The following is a 21,597-nucleotide window of genomic DNA, read 5'->3' as shown; positions in this document are numbered from 1 at the left end:
CAAATGCGCTCGTCAATTTTTAATACTTAAAGTGTAAGGCCTATATGAAAGCTAAATATAGACAAAACAAAGTCTACCACAAATTGTATGGGACTTTCTTTATTATGTAAATTGAGTGAAAATTTTTGCTTGAGAATGTTTCGCGTTTGGGTTTAACTTTTTCACTTTAATGGTTTTAGGAGAAACATGTGAATCTTATCCTTTTCAATAGATAACGATAAATATGTAAGATATAAGTTAAACGTACGTGTCAATATATTAAAATAGGGCTAATCTACGAATAAAATAATATTCTTAAAAAAAAAATTAGCAACAACCTTAAAAACTGTCATCAGAAACTTTATGCATAAATTAATACGAAGTAATACATTAGATTGGTTTAGGTTTGTTATTTTAAGATAGTACGGAGTATATAGTTATTTCAATGTCAAAGAAATTATGCATTTCTTTCAATTTCTTTAAAATAATATATATATATTTTTTAAAGCAATATTATATTTCCACCAAAATAAACATTACATAGTTCACACAATGTATACATCTCAACATTACTACATATACTGATAAAATGAAAACAGCCACAGACTTAGATGCCAAGATAGCATCCAAATCACCCGAATTTAAACTAAGAAAATTGATGAATTATTGAACCAATTATGCCAATCAATTGTTTTCCCTTTTATTCTCTTCGCGATCTACTCGAATCCTATAATTTAAATCTCGTTTATCGCCGTTAAATGTTTCAACCTTTACCTTTGAAAACCGCTTGATTTCTATTCTTCCAAATTAAATAACAACTCGACCAAAGAACTGTTTGCCAAATTTCTTTTCCCGAATCCGAACCTTGAAGACCCAATTTACCTTGAAGAATATCATCAAGATTTATACTCGATAACCCACTCATACCCCACCAATTATAGATTTTACTTCATATCTCGAACACTTTTTTGCAAGAAAAGAGGGAGTCGTCAACTGACTCGATGTCATCGTCACATAATGGACAACGAACCGAGTGGAGATCTATCCATCTTTTATCAAGTTCAACGTGTACCGGTATCCGCCCCTTTCTCGCTCTCCAAATAAAGACTTCCACTTTTTTCGGCACCAAGTTATTCTTTAAAGTCTCTCTTGCATTTGATCCCGCACCTATTGTTTTTGCGTTAATAAAATTTGTAAGATTTTTGGTTGTGAAGTTCCCACCATTACTTGAGCCCCAAACCCATGAATCATTCAGTTCAGGCTCCATTGTAATCGAAGCCAACATTTCCTCAATCTCGCTGATTTCATCTATCGCTCGTCCAAACGGAGCTCTCGACCAAGTCCATAGAACCGCGACCCTAGAACCATTCCAAGGCAGCCTCTCTTTGACGATAGCTTCCAATTTTGATTCTAGCCTTGCAAGTCTTTTATATTTGTCCTTTAATGCTACATTGTCAAGCCAAATATCACCCCAAAACGAAATGGATGTGCCATCACTAATCTTCCGAACAAAAGACCCTTTAAATGTTACACCGAAATCTTCAATTTGGTTTCCTATTGCAATGATACTGGACCAAGTAGATTTAGACGAACAAGATTGTAAATTTGAAACACCAAGTAACCCACCCGAAGGACCATAAATGCTCGAAATAACTTTGACCCATAAGGAGTCGGTTTCGGTTTTAAACATCCACCACCACTTACCGATCAAGGCTAAATTTTTGTTTTTTAAAGATCCCAAGTTTAACCCACCCAACCCGTAAGGACGAATTACTTCATCCCATGTAACCCACGACATATGTTGGTCTGTCATTGAAAATATAAGGAAAATGTTAATGAAAACGCTAATGGTTGTCATTACAAAAAATTGGACATATATGTTTTTATTGTACATTCTAGATCACTACATATTTTCATGAGAAAAACTATCCTTTAACTTACAAATCTACTACTATTATGAATAAAAAGTTTTCTTAAAGAGAACTCTAAAAGTTGTCATTAATGTTTTTTTGTTGTAAATTTAGTAGTTAAATATGGATGGTAATTAGTCAAATATGGATAGTAAAATTTGTACTATATATATGTGCATAATGTAAGTTACAAAAACACACATATACATTAAATACATCACACCTCTCTTCAACCTCTTTCTCTCCTATATCTTCTACAACACATCTCTCTTTTATTGGTTCTTTCAATTTGAATATATTGAACCAGACCACTAAAGGTAATTATAAGCCTACTAAAATATAACACGTTATCAGCACGAAGTGCTCCGTATAATCAAGGTTTATCTAAGCAAGCACACGTCACTAATCAAGGTAAGAAATTATCTAACTTTTATTAACTTCACTAACATTTATATTTATGTTATTTAAGTTATATATGGTCGGTTATACCGCCTGAATTATATTTCTGTAATCTAACTTTTATTAACTTCACTAACATTTATATTTATGTTATTTAAGTTATATATGGTCGGTTATACCGCCTGAATTATATTTCTGTAATCTAACTTTCATTAACTTCACTAACATTTATATTTATGTTATTTAAGTTATATATGGTCGGTTATACCGCCTGAATTATATTTTCTGTAATCTAACTCTTATTAACTTCACTAACATTTATATTTATGTTAATAAGACCTCATGATTGTACGCAACACGTCATTTGACAACACGGTACTTTATGTACGCAACACGTCATTTGACAACATGGTACCATGGGTCGAGATTAATTCCGATCAATACGAATACGATGGGGTCTTTATATGTTATCTAACATTTATGATTACTTATGCAATTAATCATTATTTATTTCATGCATACTAATGTTTATTCTTAAAAGTAAATCTTAAAAGTTAAAATAAGAAAAAATAGTTTGTATTTTTATTAAAAGTAAATCTTAAAAGTTAAAATAAGAAAAAATAGTTTGTATTTTTATTAAAAGTAAATCTTAAAAGTTAAAATAAGAAAAAGTAGTTTGTATTTTTATTAAAAGTAAATCTTAAAAGTTAAAATAAGAAAAAGTAGTTTGTATTTTTATTAAAAGTAAATCTTAAAAGTTAAAATAAGAAAAAGTAGTTTGTATTTTTATTAAAAATAAATCTTAAAAGTTAAAATAAGAAAAAGTAGTTTGTATTTTTATTAAAAGTAAATCTTAAAAGTTAAAATAAGAAAAAGTAGTTTGTATTTTTATTAAAATTAAATCTTAAAAGTTAAAATAAGAAAAGTAGTTTGTATTTTTATTAAAAGTAAATCTTAAAAGTTAAAATAAGAAAAAGTAGTTTGTATTTTTATTAAAAGTAAATCTTAAAATTTAAAATAAGAAAAAGTAGTTTGTATTTTTATTAAAAGTAAATCTTAAAAGTTAAAATAAGAAAAAGTAGTTTGTATTTTTATTAAAAGTAAATCTTAAAAGTTAAAATAAGAAAAAAAAAAATCTTGTCCTTTATATTACTCATACGCGTTTTGATATAGTGACTTTATTCGTTAACATCAACTAACGACGTTACAACGGTCATATATACATAACGGTTGTTAACGTCAACTGACGACGTTACAACAACTATATTTTTCAAATATAAAATAAACATCTCCGTTTTCACATTTTCACAAATCAATCTTCATTTTTCAGATTACTACTCTCAAAAAATTTTTGTAAAAATGATTCACACAAGGATGATTTTTCCTATTGTATTGGTCATATTAACTATCATCATTGTTGTTAATATACCACCGGGTGAACCTATATTCTATCCTGCCCTTGTGGTTTTATTATTTGTAATCATACCATTATTCTGTTGTTTGCTACTTATGAATTTAAAATGATTCTAATTTCATTTTATTATTTGTCTATGAATAGAAGTTGATTATGATTATGATTTATGTTATTCATCTTTTTGATAATAGAAAATGTCGAATTTGAAAAGGCTTAAATTTGCTCATTTAGAACAAGTGGGAACAACTACTTAACATGGGTTATGAATGTAGAAAAACATCTCGAATCAAACGGTATTTTAGAAACCCTGAATGAAAATGACAATTATTTCGAACAAGAGAAAGCAATAGTAAGTATTTTTCTTAGCAAACATATTGACGAGTCCTTAGAATCTACATATTATATGATCGAAAATCCAAGTGTATTATGGAAAATACTCAAAGATAGATACGATATTAATTATCAAAAAAATAATAATAATAATAACGGTGATCCATGAAAGAATAAAATTAAAGATATTAGTAGACGCTCTTATAAGAATTCCGGAGATTCTTATTAATGATCTGGTAACGTGGATCATCAGTCTAGTATTTCTTGAATACATGAACATCTTGTTTAGCTCTACAAATAAGTCCCAAAAGAAAAGAAAACGAGAGTGAATCTGTTGACAAATCTTGATTAAATTAACCCTGAGCTACCTTGAGACTTGAATGGTTTGAATTTTCTAAGATGCCTAGTTTTTTTATGTATCACTCATAAATAAATGGTTTTAGACCATAACGCATATGTTTTATTAAGTGTTATCTTTTATGTACTTCAGATTATAACTTGTTTGCAGGTAATATAATTTGATTATCTTGCTGAAATATAACTCATTATTTGCTTATCTTATTTGAAGTTTTAGTATAAATCCTGCAGAAATACAACATCAATTAAATGGTAAAGACCTATGTATTGCAGATAGTAGTAACATACACACTATGATCAAATCTAAGAAATATTTCATTGATTTAAATCAAATGAAGGAATTATAAATACTATATCAGCTCTTGCAAACTTGATATAAGAAACGAAAAAGGCAAAATTTCATATTACCAAATGGTACGAATTTTTTGGTAAACAATGTCTTGTTTTCTCCCAAATCAAAGAGAAATTTGTTAAGTTTCTCTGATATATATCATAATGGATATGATTATCAGTCAATGATAATCGAAAATGAGAAATATCTATGTAGCACCGAAAAGCGCATAGGATTAAAAGTGCATATAATGAAAAGTGCATATGACGAAAAGCGCAACACATATGATTAAAAGCGCATATGGTGAAAATGATATATGATGAAAAGCACATATGGTGATTAATGAAAATCACATATGGTGATTAATGAAAAGCACATATAGTGATTAATGAAAAGCACATATAGTGATTAACGAAAAACACGTATGGTGATTAATGAAAATCACATATGGGGATTAATGAAAAGCACATTGAGAAATAATCACCAATGTTTCTTGAAAGAATTCAAGGGTATATATATGGACCAATTCATCCATCATGTGGACCATTTTTCTAATAGACACATCTAACGCATGGTCTCATGTTTGTGTGTTATCAAGCCATAATATGGCATTTGCAAAGTTTCTTGCACAAATTATTAAATTAAGAACACATTATTCTGATTACACCATTAAAAGGATGAGACTTGATAATGCTGGTGAGTTAACATCTCAAGCTTTTAATGATTATTATATGTCTACAAGGATTGCTGTTGAACATCCAGTTGCTCATGTGCATACACAAAATTGGTTTAGCTGAATCAATAGACAAACGCTTACAGCTAATAACTAGACAATTAGAAATGAGTACAAAACTCTCAATATTTATATGGGGACATGTAAATTTACATGATGTGACATTAATTCGCATTAAATCAAGTGCAAGTTATAAATATTCTTCATTACCAACTTAATTTTGGTGGAGACCAAATATTTTCCATCTTAGAACATTTGGTTGTGCAGTGTATTTTTAATTGAACAACCACAACAAATGGTTCCTCAAAGAAGGATTGAAATATATGTTAGATATGAAACATCTTCAATCATAAGATATATTGAACTCATGACGGGTGATGTTTTTACAGCAAGTTTTGTCGATTGTCACTTTAATGAAACATTGTTTCCTATATTAGGGGGAGAAATGAAATATAAATAAAATGATGTTTCATGGTGTGAACATCAATTAAGGAATATTGATCATCGCACAAAAGAATGCGAAAAGAAAGTTCAAATATAATGCATATGCAAGAACTTGCAAATTAATTACTTTATGCATTTAAAGATACAAAAAATAAGTGACTAAATCATATATACCAGCAGTAAATGCTTCAGCTAGAATTGAAATTACAAAAGCTGGCAATAATGTCACTCATGAGTCTTTGCTACGGCAGAAACGTGGGAGACCAATTGGTTCCAAAGATAAAAATCCTCGAAAAAGAAAATCAGCTGATAATGAGGTAAAAGAAAGTGTTCAACAAGAACCACAAATCAATACTCCTTCTGCAGAGGATATTGATAAATGTAAATACATAAATTGCAATAAATTATGCAATATTATGAAACTGAAATGAAATGAAAAATCTTGATGAGATATTTTCATATAATGTTACAATGACATCATGAATAAAGATGATGATCTGGAACCAAAATCTGTCATTGAATATCAAAATAGACGTGATTGAACTCAACAGAAAGAAGCAATACGAGCTGAATTAGAATTGATCAATAAAAGAAAAGTTTTTGGATCAATCGTTATCACTTTTAAAGATGTGAAACAATGGGATACAAATGAATTTTTATCCGAAAAGAAATGTGCAAATGAAGTTACAAGGCAAAACTAGACTTGTAACTCAAGATTTCCCACAAAGACCAGAAATGAATTAGGAGAAAAACTTATCCTCCTATAATGAATATAATTACTTATTAGATACTTAATCAACCTGGTAGTTATTTAAATGCATCTCATGGATGTTGTTACTACTTATCTGTATGGATCACTTAATAGTGATATATATATATATATATATATATATATATATATATATATATATATATATATATATATATATATATATATATATATATATATATGAATATACCTGAAGGGTTAAGGTATCATAAGCATCTAATGCAAAACCCAAGGGAATATATTCCATTAAATCACAAAGATTTCTAAATGGGTTTATACAATCGGGACGTATGTGGTATAATCGATTAAATTACTACTTGATAAGAAAAGGGTATACATATAAACTTATTTGCACGTGTGTTTTATAAAAACAATGTTCGGATATGTGATCATAGCTGTTTATATCAATTATCTTAAATAAAGAAATCTATGAAGCCATTCAACTTCTAAAGAAAGATTTTAAAATAAAAAAAAATCAAGTATTACGTTGATTTACATATTGAGCATATAACTAATTACTTACTTATACATCAAACAACTTATACCGAAAAGATTTTAAAATATTTTAATATGGACAAGACAAAAACCATTAAGTACTCATATGGTTGTTAGATCTTAATATTGATTGTAACAACCCGTCCTAATCTTCCTGGACGAAGTCATCAACATTTGGTTCCATTGCAATGATCGATTCCAAGATATGTCCTTAACATGAGCAAATGCACAGCGGAAGACTTAATTCGTACCTGAGAATAACATGCTTTAAAACGTCAACATAAAGTTGGTGAGATATATAGGTTTGATGCTAGCAGCGTTATAACTATGGACCACAAGAATTCATATGTAAACATTTTAATAAAAATATTCTAAGTGGTTGAGCACTTGGTAACCATACTTAACATTTAATCACGTCGCATATTCCCTTTATTATGAAATCTTACTACACCGTACCAAGTGTAGTTACGAAACGAAGTACTGTGCAACCGTTGAATACTGGTCGTCCAGTCCGGTTGGGGTTGTCAGGCCCGATAGATCTATCAACAGGATTCGCGTTTACAATACCGCTGTAAATAACAGTTACCAAGCTACAGGGAAGTATGCCAGTGGTACAACTCAACGTAGAATATATTTTTCAGTTACTTGTGTCCATAACGTAAAACATAAAATACATGTATTCTCATCCCGAAATATTTAGAGTTTAAAAGTAGGACTATATACTCACCTAATGTATTTTGTAGTAAAAATACATATAACATCATTGAACACGTATAAGGTTGGCCTCGGATTCACGAACCTATATCATTTGTATATTTATTAATACACATAATTGTAATCGAATAAATATATATTTTGTTATTATTAGTGATTTAATTATTATTTTAATTATGTGTTTCATAAATATCCAAATTATTTATATTTATTAATATAAAATTTTAATATAGTTAGATGTAGTTAAATATAGTTTATATAACTAACAGTTTTCATCCTATAATACTAATACTAATAATTATAATAACAAAATGTTAATTAAATAAAAATGCTAGTTTTGAAAATTTTAATTTTAATTATAATGATATCAATAATAATAATAATAATAACAGTAATAATATTAATAGTTTTAATAATATTAACAATAATAATATTTATTAATTTTATTATTAATAAAAATAAAATACTAATAACATAATAATAATAATAATAATAATAATAATATAACAACTTACAAGTTTCTACCTTCGTATCTATTTTCATATTAATAATACTAATATTATTGTTACTAAATAATGATATTTACGAAAATGGTAATGAACATGATAACAAAGTAATTATTTTTAATGATAATATTAAGATAAGTCTTATAATAATAATAATAATAATAATAATTTTTGATGTCAATACTTAATAATAAAAATTCTTAATTTACACGCAATTGTTTCGTGAATCGTTGGCTTGGTCAAAAGGGGTAACTGATTATCCGAATATAGATTTCAAACTCTCTAGACTCAACATTACAGATTTTGCTTATCGTGTCGAAAACATATCGAGATTAAGGTTTAAATTTGGTCGGAAATTTCCGGGTCGTTACAGTACCCACCCGTTAAAGAAATTTCGTCCCCGAAATTTGGTAGAGGTTGTCATAAATAACAATAGGAATGTTTTTATGACGAATATGAGGTAATAACGGATTTTTATCATTATTGAAAGATATGGATAAAACGATTCGAACATGTGAAGCGAACGAGTGAAGCTATCACAAAAGAATGAAATGAGTGATTATGGAATTGTTTTAACCGATGACGTGATTAGGATTGAATTCCAGAATTTAAGGGATTTAAAGAAAATCTTATGTAACAAGATTTGGCTTTTTAGGGATCAGAATCTTCTTTGATTTAATGTGGCAATCTGTTTTGATTTCTCTGTCGGATATTTCACTATAAATTTATCCCTTCGTTTCTTTACAACTCACACCTTCTATTCTTTCTCCCTCTACTCATTTAATATACTCCATCCAATCCTTGATATACTCCTAACTTCCGTATCTGTAATTCTTCTTTTTCATCTACCGCCAGAAGAATCTATTTACTTCTACTATACCCTTGTGTTCATAGTGTTTCTAGTTCTCCCGTGTCTTTATATTGTTATATGCATTGGTATACACGGTTTGTAATTTCAGAGTTATTATCGGACTTTATATTCTTCATTATTTTTTCGAAACTTCATGCTTTCGTTTTATTTTCCCGACTTTGAGTCAAGCGAGTAATGGTCCAGAATTCGTAGGTATGAAATTCGAAATGAACAAAGTTAATGTTCTAAGAAAGAAATGGTAATGGCACGATTTTTGACTTGTAAAATTACTAGAATATCCTGGAAAAGACCGAATCATCAAGAGAATATTTTCTTGATATGTTTAGAGATTGGATAGATTGTAAGAGCCGTGTAACATGGCACATAATGATGGTACTGTGAATCATCACATTCCATTAGAAACGCAACATGACTTACTGTAATATAATGAAGTTGATCAAGTTTCATTATATTATACTAATTCACGCATCTGTTCCCAACACTGCTTCAAAACATTCATATTTTAAACTTGAAGATTTCAGAATTTAGAAACTAACACAGTTTCTTTTATGTTGTAACGCAGATATTACGGGGAGATAGATGATTGCAGATAGGAATAGTTGTGAAAATATCTTTAGAAATATGGAGAATATGTATAGCGGAAAATATGAAGATATCTTATAATATCTAAGATAAGATGATGATGAATAATATCATCTGAAAAAGTTTAGAATAAAGAGTAGGGTTCATACTGACGGTTTCAACAGACACTGAATCATTTGCATTATTTGAAGGCAGGTTCATTCCTTGTATTTGTTCTTTGTTTCCTTCACGGTTAGCTCAATCCATTTTTCAGCACTAAATTTTTTATCGAGCGTTCCTAACATTCCTTTCTTTATCATCAAACTTTTGGCCATTTAGGCCATCTAAAATTTTACTGTTTCCTCTGCATTTAATGCAGTCATATCTGAATCGTCGATTATCAATCCGAGGTGTTTTTGGGCGAATTGTGTTTTTAGATGATTAAATGCCGATGATAACATGGCGGAGTATGAAAGGTTCCCCGGTAACGATGAGGAAAACCAATCGTATATATCAAAGTTATAATAAGACTTATTCAAATGAAAGGTCGAAGTTGTTCTGCCGAAGCTGTGACAAAATTGGCTACTTTGAAAAGGAATCGTAAGGTTGTTTTTGCTAATAAATGCTAAAGAATTCGTCGCGGCGCGTGTTAAACTATGACTTTGGGTTCAAGAGTTTTTCATGTGTATAGATCTTTTCTTCTGTAGATGAAGTGCGGTTGGTTCATCTTCTCGATTGAGATGTTTTCAAGAATCGTGAAAGGTTTGAACACAGATTGTAATCGTCAAGATACGAATGAGGTTTAAAATGAAATCAAGTGGCAAACTTGAAGAAATGTTTAGTTTCATATGTTATAATCAATATTTTAATTCATTTTAATTGTCCAAAGTTAGCAGTCCAATAATCCAATTGTCCAATCGTCCAATATATTCATATATAAATTAATATATAATATTCGAATTAATTAATACGTATCGTGACCCGTGTACCGGTCTCAGTGTCGATCACAACTCAAAGTATATATATTATTTGAGAATCAACCTCAACCCTGTATAGCTAACTCCCGCATTACTGCATATAGAGTGTCTATGGTTATTCCAAATAATATATACAGATGCGTCGATATGATATGTCAAAACCTTGTATACGTGTCCCGATATTTAAAGGGCGTAAAATAAATAACAGAAATTAGATGACGATAAATTAAATGCGTAAAGTAAATAACAGAAATTAAATGACGATAAATAAAATTGCGATAATTAAATTGCGATAAATAAAATGTAATCAGTTAGCTAGGAACAGTTAGCTGGAACAGTTAGCGTAGATTCTTAACAAAATTTCAATTAGTTAATTCGTTTGTTTCTAACAAATTTTATTTTGTCCAATGTTTTCTTCATTATGCCACTTGTTGGATTCTGATAAGTCAAAATCCAAATATGAAATGGAACGAAAATGGATTCTGTGGTGAACGGATACGTATATCTATGGATACAAGTAGGATAATGACTGACTGTTTAATCAGAGTCGAAGAATGTACCGTGTAGCTGATTAATGTGAAATCTAAATATTCCTCGGGTATTACCTACCCGTTAAAATATTTTCACCATTAACAGTTTGTACAAAAGAATTTTAATTACAATCTTTATGAAAATATACTTGCATATATATTTTCTTCAGATGTAATCATGGATTTAATGAGTCAATAAGATATTAAACTCATTTGATTTACCGTTAATACTAGATTACATAATCTCTAAAACTTTAGAAATTACATAATCGCCATGTCGAGCGAAGATAATCGATGTAGAACGATGATTATACTCGAGGTGCAGAATGAGATGGTGAGGCATGGATTGTTGAAACTTGGGTTATTGGTGGTACTGGTACCGTTGGTGTTGAAGCTGGTGATGTTACTGGTGTTGGTGATACTGCTGGTGCTTGCAAATTGTGTACCGTGCCCTCTAAAGTTAACACTCGAGCTCGGAGTTCTTTAACTTCTTCTACTAACCCTGGTTGGTTATCAGTGTGAGGTAAAGGTCGGATATCTTCTCTAGTTCCGTTAATGGTAGCCTCAAGACGAAAAATTCTTGCAAAAAGGGTATAAACGGTGTTGCGAACAGGTTCGCCGGTGAGCGGGTCGAGCACTCCGACGTTAGGTGGTAAGTTCGGCTCGTGATATGGAGTACCTTCTTCATTTCTCCATAGGGTAAGTATTTCGCGAACCCATCCCCACTTTCTAAAGAAATCACGGTAGTTGATCGGTTGGTGCGCTCCCGTCACGCTATCTTCGGAGTCAGAAGAACTTGGTCGATTCGTAGAGGCCATCGTACGCGATCACAGAAAAGATTTTTGGTATGAAAAGCTTAGTGACAGCAAATAATAGTTGGATAGTATTCTCAATGCATAATATGCATAGATATATATAGTACCAGGATCCCTTAAATTACGGAGAAATTTACGGAGGATATTAAGCAAAGTCTATCGTAATAGATACGCTAAGATATAAATTTGTCTATACACTATCTATGCAATAAAGGCAGTAAGGCATGTCTAGACTTAGGAATGATTAGCAGGAAGTTTTTCCGCTAGGAATGATATACAATACTTATAATATGCAGCTAAGGTCGAAGTCCAGACTCGCTAATGCATCCTGACAACTATCAGTTAGACATACTAATGCAAGACCTGGTTCGCTAGGACCAACGCTCTGATACCAACTGTGATAACTCGTCCTTATCCATCTGGACGAAGTCATCAACATTTGGTCCCATTGCGATGATCGACTCCAAGTAATGTCCTTAAATTGAGCAAATGCACAGCGGAAGACTTAATTCGTACCTGAGAATAACATGCTTTAAAACGTCAACATAAAGTTGGTGAGATATATAGGTTTGATGCTAGCAGCGTTATAACTATGGACCACAAGAATTCATATGTAAACATTTTAATAAAAATATTCTAAGTGGTTGAGCACTTGGTAACCATACTTAACATTTAATCACGTCGCATATTCCCTTTATTATGAAATCTTACTACACCGTACCAAGTGTAGTTACGAAACGAAGTACTGTGCAACCGTTGAATACTGGTCGTCCAGTCCGGTTGGGGTTGTCAGGCCCGATAGATCTATCAACAGGATTCGCGTTTACAATACCGCTGTAAATAACAGTTACCAAGCTACAGGGAAGTATGCCAGTGGTACAACTCAACGTAGAATATATTTTTCAGTTACTTGTGTCCATAACGTAAAACATAAAATACATGTATTCTCATCCCGAAATATTTAGAGTTTAAAAGTAGGACTATATACTCACCTAATGTATTTTGTAGTAAAAATACATATAACATCATTGAACACGTATAAGGTTGGCCTCGGATTCACGAACCTATATCATTTGTATATTTATTAATACACATAACTGTAATCGAATAAATATATATTTTGTTATTATTAGTGATTTAATTATTATTTTAATTATGTGTTTCATAAATATCCAAATTATTTATATTTATTAATATAAAATTTTAATATAGTTAGATGTAGTTAAATATAGTTTATATAACTAACAGTTTTCATCCTATAATACTAATACTAATAATTATAATAACAAAATGTTAATTAAATAAAAATGCTAGTTTTGAAAATTTTAATTTTAATTATAATGATATCAATAATAATAATAATAATAACAGTAATAATATTAATAGTTTTAATAATATTAACAATAATAATATTTATTAATTTTATTATTAATAAAAATAAAATACTAATAACATAATAATAATAATAATAATAATAATAATAATATAACAACTTACAAGTTTCTACCTTCGTATCTATTTTCATATTAATAATACTAATATTATTGTTACTAAATAATGATATTTACGAAAATGGTAATGAACATGATAACAAAGTAATTATTTTTAATGATAATATTAAGATAAGTCTTATAATAATAATAATAATAATAATAATTTTTGATGTCAATACTTAATAATAAAAATTCTTAATTTACACGCAATTGTTTCGTGAATCGTTGGCTTGGTCAAAAGGGGTAACTGATTATCCGAATATAGATTTCAAACTCTCTAGACTCAACATTACAGATTTTGCTTATCGTGTCGGAAACATATCGAGATTAAGGTTTAAATTTGGTCGGAAATTTCCGGGTCGTTACATTGATACTAATCCATTTCATCCTCTAGAAGATCATGAAGATCTTCTTGGTTCAGAAGTTCCATATTTTAGTGCAATTGGGGCTCTTATGTATCTTACAAATTATACAAGATCTGACATTTCTTTTGCAGTTAATTTGTTGACAAGGTTCAGCTCAGCCCCTACCAAAAGACATTGGAATGGGATCAAACAAATAGTTTGATACCTTCGGGGAACTACTGATTTATAATTATTTTATTCTAACAACTCGAAACAAGATTTGTTTGGTTATACAGATGCAGATTATTTATCTGATCTACATAAAGCTAAATCTCAAACTAGATATGTATTCCTAAATGGAGGCACCGCAATATCATGACGTTCTCAAAACAAACACTTGTTGCAACATCATCAAATCATGCCGAAGTGATTGCATTACATGAAGCTACTCGGGAATGATTTTAGTTAAGATCAATGATACAAATCATTATTGATTCTTGTGGACTAGAACGCTATAAAAGCCCAACAACTATCTATGAAGATAATACAGCTTACATAGTACAAATGAAAGAAGAGTATCAAAAATGACAGAACAAAACATAAATGCTGACGAGGCGCTAAAGCTATAAACGGTCTTAACGGTCATAAGTTTGATGGAAAAGAATGGTATATTGGTAAGGCTCAGAAAAAGACTGAAAGAGAATAGGAATTGAAACAACAGTTTGAGCAAACCATGAAGGAGACTGTAGACAAATCACAAGGGTCAAACTTGTACATAAAAGATTTAGATGATACAGTTTCAGATGAAAACCTCAGATTCTTCTCATATACTCAAGATCTCGTAAAAGACAACCAGATTAAAATGAGATACGTTCAATCAACAACTCTGCTGATTTTTATACCAAAGCACTGTCAATCACTGTTTTCAAAACATACGTTCACAATATTGGCATGAGGCAAGTTCAAAAGATGTGACGACTCAGCGTTGTCTACTTGAGGGGGGGTCAACTCTATGCTGCACTCTTTTTCCCTTAGCTAAAGTTTTATCCCACTGGGTTTTCTTTAGCAAGGTTTTTAACGAGGCAGTATTAATTGCTCTTTAAAAAAAATTACCATCCAAGGGGGAGTGTTGTAAATTTAGTAGTTAAATATGGATGGTAATTAGTCAAATATGGATAGTAAAATTTGTACTATATATATGTGCATAATGTAAGTTACAAAAATACACATATACATTAAATACATCACACCTCTCTTCAACCTCTTTCTCTCCTATATCTTCTACAACACATCTCTCTCTTTTATTGGTTCTTTCAATTTGAATATATTGAACCAGGCCACTAAAGGTAGTTATAAGCCTACTAAAATATAACATTTTTAAATATAATTATAATCATTTTAATTATTCTTTCTATCTAAAAGAGAGAGTTGAAATGAATAGTGAACTTCCTAACTTTCACAATTTTACAACAAATTTTTTATTTATTATAATTCAACCACACACTTTTTAATACTTAACTCTATAGTTTTTATAAACTTACTCCAAACTTTTTACTATCTACTATCTACTAACTATAAATTATTATTATTATTATTATTATTATTATTATTATTATTATTATTATTATTATTATTATTATTATTATTATTATTATTATTATTATCATTACTTTTATTATTAAATCACATAATTTTCACTTTATTATTATTTAACTTTTTTTCTTATTACAAATTAACCATGTAACTCATTTTCTAATAACTGTTTTATTGTTATATATATATATATATATATATATATATATATATATATATATATATATATATATTACATAAATAGTTTTTCCTATTTTATTAAATAGTTTGTACCAATCGTTGATGTACGTCTCACTTTATTGATTGAACATTTGGGTCGTTTATCTCGACAAGACGAAAATTAAAACAAAAATTGATGAATAATTACTTTCACCCTTATTACAAATCAATCACATACCTATTTTGGGTCATTCCTCGACAAAACAAAAAATATAACAAAAAAGATGATAAATAACTACTTTTTCAATAATTAACTATGTATTTAATGTTAATCAAGGGTGAAGAACCGGCGCAAAGCGATTCGAAATTGAAATCCTTATGTTTAATAAATGTAGGTTTTATACTTTTTTTATAAGGTAACTTTGATCGAAAAAAATTTTATTATTAAGTTTTCGATTTACGAAAAAAATAAATAACTTTGACATAATTTATTAAATAAATAAATGAGTGATAACAATAATTTAGAGTAAAATTGATTTTTTAATGATGTTTAGTATTTACTAGTAAAGTGGCCCGCGCGATGCTGCGGGACCTTTCGGGTTACATATTCATAGTTAACGTAGCGTTATGTATTTACAGAAGTAAAAACGTTTTGCTACGGGTGTTTTTAGATACACGTAGTTAGTACCTAGTAAACCTAATGGCCTATGCGTTTTCAGGAAGATTGCGTAGAAAAAGGGAAACATAACCATCGATATGATGTAGTTAGTTTTGGTAGTTTATTATTGGTGTATGTATATGTATTGAAAATAGTCCGAGATATTTAGCGTTTTTTTAGAAGCGTCCGTTTCGCGTAGAGTTAGTCCCGTTGTGTTCGTAAGATTTTTTTGAGTTGAACGGTGGGTTCGGATGAATCTAACGCGTGACGAGCGGGAAGATATGTACCGTTGAAAATTTAGGTGAATTTTGGTTAAGTTGTAATAGTAAAATAATAAGTTTACGTTTTGTACCCATGATTTGGGGGGTGAACTCGAAAGTTGCATTAAAGGTTAGGGGTGTGTTTGGTTTTTTTTTTTCTTCTTTTTTTTGAATTGTCGTTTGCCTATTTTTGGGGGGTCCTAAACGACCAAAACCCACATGGCAATTAGTATATAGAGGTAATAATTTTTTTTAATTTAAAAACTATTTCGAGACACATATAGATAGGGGTGTTCATAATATCCGTATTCGAATCCGTAATCCGAATAATCCGAAAATTCGATCCGAGAATATCCGAAAAATCGGATATTCGAAAATCGGATATCCGATTTTTCGGATTCGGATATCGGATGGCAGTTTTGAAAAAAAATCGGATATTCGGATATCCGAATATCCGAAATTACACTTTTCAATTATGAGTATCGTATATATCCTCTGTTTTCCCACGTATAAAGAAAAGGTAAAATTGTGTACAATTTGCTTCTTGAATTAACCGCCATTTTTTCCAGATGGATAGTAGAACTTTTGAAGCAATTGAAACCCAGATTTACTTTTTTCTTTAGAAGTTTAAAGAATTCTGGAATAATAATCATACACAAAGAAGCAGATTGGAACCAAAAGCTTACAAGCTTACAGTATATTTATTAGAGCCTTATTTTAATGCATAACACTAAATCTATATTCACAGGTAATAAATCAAATCCTTTCGGTAATACTCCATAATTCATAAGAGGTTAGAATCATATGGATCTTACGATTTCGTTATTTAATTTCTTATCTACTAGCCTTATTTTAATTAAAATTTTTGTTATATTTGAATTCATCTAAACGTCGTTGTTCAGTAAGAACATTACTCACATTGTTTTATTTGAAAGTTCGGATATTTGGATAATCCGGTATCCGAATCCGAAATTTCGGATATCCGAAAATCGGATATCCGAAATTTTGGATTCGGATATCGGATGGACGAATTCACTATCCGAAATTTCGGATATCCGAAATTCGGATATCCGGTTTTGAACACCCCTACTTTTAAGCATGTTTATTCTCAGGTAAGGAAGAAATCTTCCGCTGTGCATTTGCTCATTTTAAAGAGTTACTTGGAGTCATTCCTGACATATTTCAAAAGACGTTGCATTCGAGTCGTTGAGTTCAACAAGATTATTATTAAGTCATTTATAGTTTGGATATATTATGAAATGGTATGCATACTTGTCAACTTTCGTTGAAATGAAAGTTTGTCTTTTAAAAACGAATGCAATGTTTGTCAAACTTATCATATAGAGGTCAAATACCTCGCAATGAAATCAACTATTGTGTATCGTTTATAATCGGTATGAACGGGTCGTTTCAGTTTTGTTTGTAGCGATATAGTCTTTTTTATTGTTTGTAGCTCCTTTTTGGTTTGGTTGCGCCTCGACCTTCTTTGTATTGTTTGTTTTTGTAGCGCTTCAGCCTTCACTGTATATTTTGTTTTGAGTATCTTACTTTTTTACGAAAGCTTCCTTTTTTATTATATCTCGTTTTTTTGAAGAAGAAAAGTTATGTATATTTTCCCAAACTTGAGTCATTAAAGAATATTCTTTAAGGTCACTTTCAATCATGACATACTCCCTCTTCAGAATTAACTGTCAAATCAGCGTCACAACATCATTTGTTTAACAGGACTAACACAACACTAAACACTCTCAACCATGACATTTTTCTTTAAAAAATATTATTTATTTATTAAAAACTACTTTTATAAAAATTAAAATACCTTACATTAAAAATTAAAATAAATTTAAAATAATACATTATAAAAACTAATAAAATACATTACATTATAAATACAATAAAACCATTGATCGTCTTCGGATCTTCGTCGGATTCTTCTTCGACCTCTTCATCTTTGTCATTGGGAATCTGAGAAGGTTCCGCCTTTGTTTGTAGGTCCCCTGGCTAGACGATTTCGAACACGATAATTAGATGGAAGGTCCCAAATGTGTTCGATAAACATATGTCATAGTAGGTGACGTGCACCCGAATCACGTATTTCTCGTTCTCAAATCTGCGGAATAAACATGAATAGCAGCACGAAGCAAACAAGGGCGGCGAGGGTTGATGGAATGACATTGACGCCCTCTATCGTCTTTAATCGGGGAGGCGAGGGCGGATACTCGGTTGGAGTGGCCTAAGCTAGTAACTACACTTCGTCCTTTCATTTGTATTTTTTGATTGTGAACATTTTCTTTTAAAAAATATTTTCATTTTCTTACCAGTTTGCATTACTTATGTTAAAATAAAAATTCAAAAGCCATAAAGCAATATAAGTACAAGAGATATGATTAATGACTAGCTACTAGCATATTTGAATAGTTGAACAAAAGATAGTGATGTCTTATCAAATGCAACCGTCACTGTTAACTAATGAGCACTTACTAATGCTTTACCGTTATTCATATACGTACAGTTATGCAAATCTAAATCTAAATCTAAAATAATAACGAATCAAATGAAATTAGACGTGATCATCTAGAATTTTTCTGTTCTTTATTTTTCGTGTACTTATAGTTGTATCACAATGTACGCTTAACGCATCGTAGACTATATATAGACATCGTAGGCTGCTATCAACATACGAGACATTAGCATAATGGTATCAAGATTTCTCTATAACTACAAAATTTTGACTTCAAAGTCTAAGCGTGGAGGACATTTATATATTCGTAAAAAACATTATGTAAGAGTTTTATGAGTTAACTTTCTAGAAAATCACTGGTGTAAAATTTAAGTTTAAATTATTATTGTTGTTGCTGCTGCTGCTGCAGCAATTGCAATTGCAATTACAATATTACAATTACAATTTTAAGATTGTGTTATGATCATGCACCGTCCAATTTACTGTATGGAAATGTCAAAGATATTGTATTATAAAAAAGTGTGTTAATTGGTAATTAATTTTTTTTTTTTTTGAAAATAATGATAACTCATAGAGTTGTATTTAAATAATAATTTTTGCAACAAATAGTACTACTTTTTGTTTGTTAATAGAAGTTAGTTCTAAAATGTAGGTGGTTATTTTTATTGTACAAATAGAATATGAATTTTTTAATTTTTTTTAATGACAACCTTTATAGTTGCTATTAAAAAAATTCAACTTCTTTATATAAAAAAACATGAAGAATACCGTTCTTTTGTTGAGTGTCTAATTAAAAGGTTCAAAAAATGACTCTTGATAGTGTTATATAAAAGGAATGATTTAAGTACTTTTATTTCACTCCTTTAGTCATTAACTAGTTTTCGAACCCTCGCTTCGCGTCGGGGGTTCGATTTTCAATGTATTTTATTGCGTTTAGTTTGTAAAATTATTTCGTAGCTAACGATGATGTCGTTGAAGCGCAACTCTAGTTGAACTAAAAGGTATAACCCACGAAAGATTTAAATATTATTTTAAATTAACAATATATGTGCATCTCCGTGTTTCGCTATGAAATTTTCGACTTTTAAAAATTTAACGCAAAATCAACATGTATGAAAAGTACCTCAAATATTTAGCGTTTTTTAAAAAGCGTCCGTTTTGCGTATAGTTAATGACATTATGTTCCTAAAATTATTTCGAGTTTAACGATGGTGTCGGAAAAATTTAACTCGTTGCGAGCGAGAAGATATGACCCGTTGAATATTTGGGTGGAGTTTAGTTAAGATTTTTTATTAAAATAGTTATTTGACAGTTTACCCCCCTATTTGGGGGGTCATTTTGAATTTATGAAAAAAATGTAGGGGGTTTTATTGGTGTAATGAAAATTAGTTAAAATAAAAAAATATGAAATGACGAAAATACCTCTAATTACTATTCACATTTTTTGTCTGTTAGATAATATAGTAATAGTAATTAAAATTAAATGTCCATCCATAAAAATTCTTTAAGTTTATGATACCTAAATTGTAATTGATTAACTTCCAAAACAAAAACAAAATAAAGAAAGAAGTCAATATTAAAAATTTTGATTAGTTCCATCCATATTATCATATTAACTATCGGATAAAAATGATGAATAGTATTAAGAGTATTTTTGTCATTTCGTCTTTTTTTTTAAAATAACTTCCACTTTGTCAAAAAAAAACCCCACACTTTGTTCAAACATTAAAATCGGCCCCTAAACAGGGGGTAAAGTGCCAAATCAACATTTTCATAAAAAATCTTAAATAAACTCCACCCAAATATTCAACATGTCATATCTTCTCGCTCGCAACGAGTTAAATTTTTTCGGCATCATCGTTAAACTCGAAATAATTTTACGAACACAACGTCACTAACTATACGCAAAACGGATTCTTTTTAAAAAACGCTAAATATTTGGGGTACTTTTCATACACGTTGATTTTTCACTCGCAGGCTCCGTAACTAAACACAATAAAATACATTAAAAACCGAACCTCCGGCGCGAAGCGAGGGTTCGAAAACTAGTTGCGTCTATTGTACAATTGCCAATATGATAAGTATATACGTTTTTCCTTGTTCACAACTCATCTTGTTTGGCCGCCAATAGAAAATTTGTAAAGTATGTTGGAACAATTTGACTAATATGCATAAGGGTACGTCTATTAACTAATTTCAAGTGCAAAACAAAATTTATAATACAACAAATAAAGGAATTTTTCCTTTTATTTTCATGTACATGCAAAAATTACTAAAAAAACATATGTTCGACTAAAAAAATATAAACACTATCAATAATATATGATTTTGATTTTACATATATAATTCAACAGCTAACTTTGTACGACATATGACGGATGTCTAAAAAATTTTGACGCGTAAATAAGAACATAATAAGACCACTTCCTATGCAGCATTAAAAATAATTTTTTGTATGAGTTGACACTCTACAACGCTTATGACGAGGCTTTAT

At 29.9% G+C, this 21,597-nt stretch overlaps 1 protein-coding gene across 1 annotated transcript in view; it reads right to left on the bottom strand.

Annotated features, from left to right (window-relative positions):
- Positions 1-928: 928 nt before the first annotated feature.
- Positions 929-21,597, bottom strand: part of LOC139848577 (uncharacterized) — a 59,107-nt gene continuing 38,438 nt past the window's right edge. The window contains exon 2 of the mRNA XM_071838303.1: positions 929-1,785. Coding sequence (XP_071694404.1) covers positions 929-1,785 — 857 coding nt within the window. The remainder of the gene's footprint in view (positions 1,786-21,597) is intronic.

Source organism: Rutidosis leptorrhynchoides, chromosome 5 (genome assembly GCF_046630445.1).
Source record: "Rutidosis leptorrhynchoides isolate AG116_Rl617_1_P2 chromosome 5, CSIRO_AGI_Rlap_v1, whole genome shotgun sequence".
NCBI classification, from domain to species: Eukaryota; Viridiplantae; Streptophyta; class Magnoliopsida; order Asterales; family Asteraceae; genus Rutidosis; species Rutidosis leptorrhynchoides.
The sequence above is the reverse complement of the archived record's forward strand: the minus strand, read 5'-3'. Positions and strand labels throughout refer to the sequence as shown.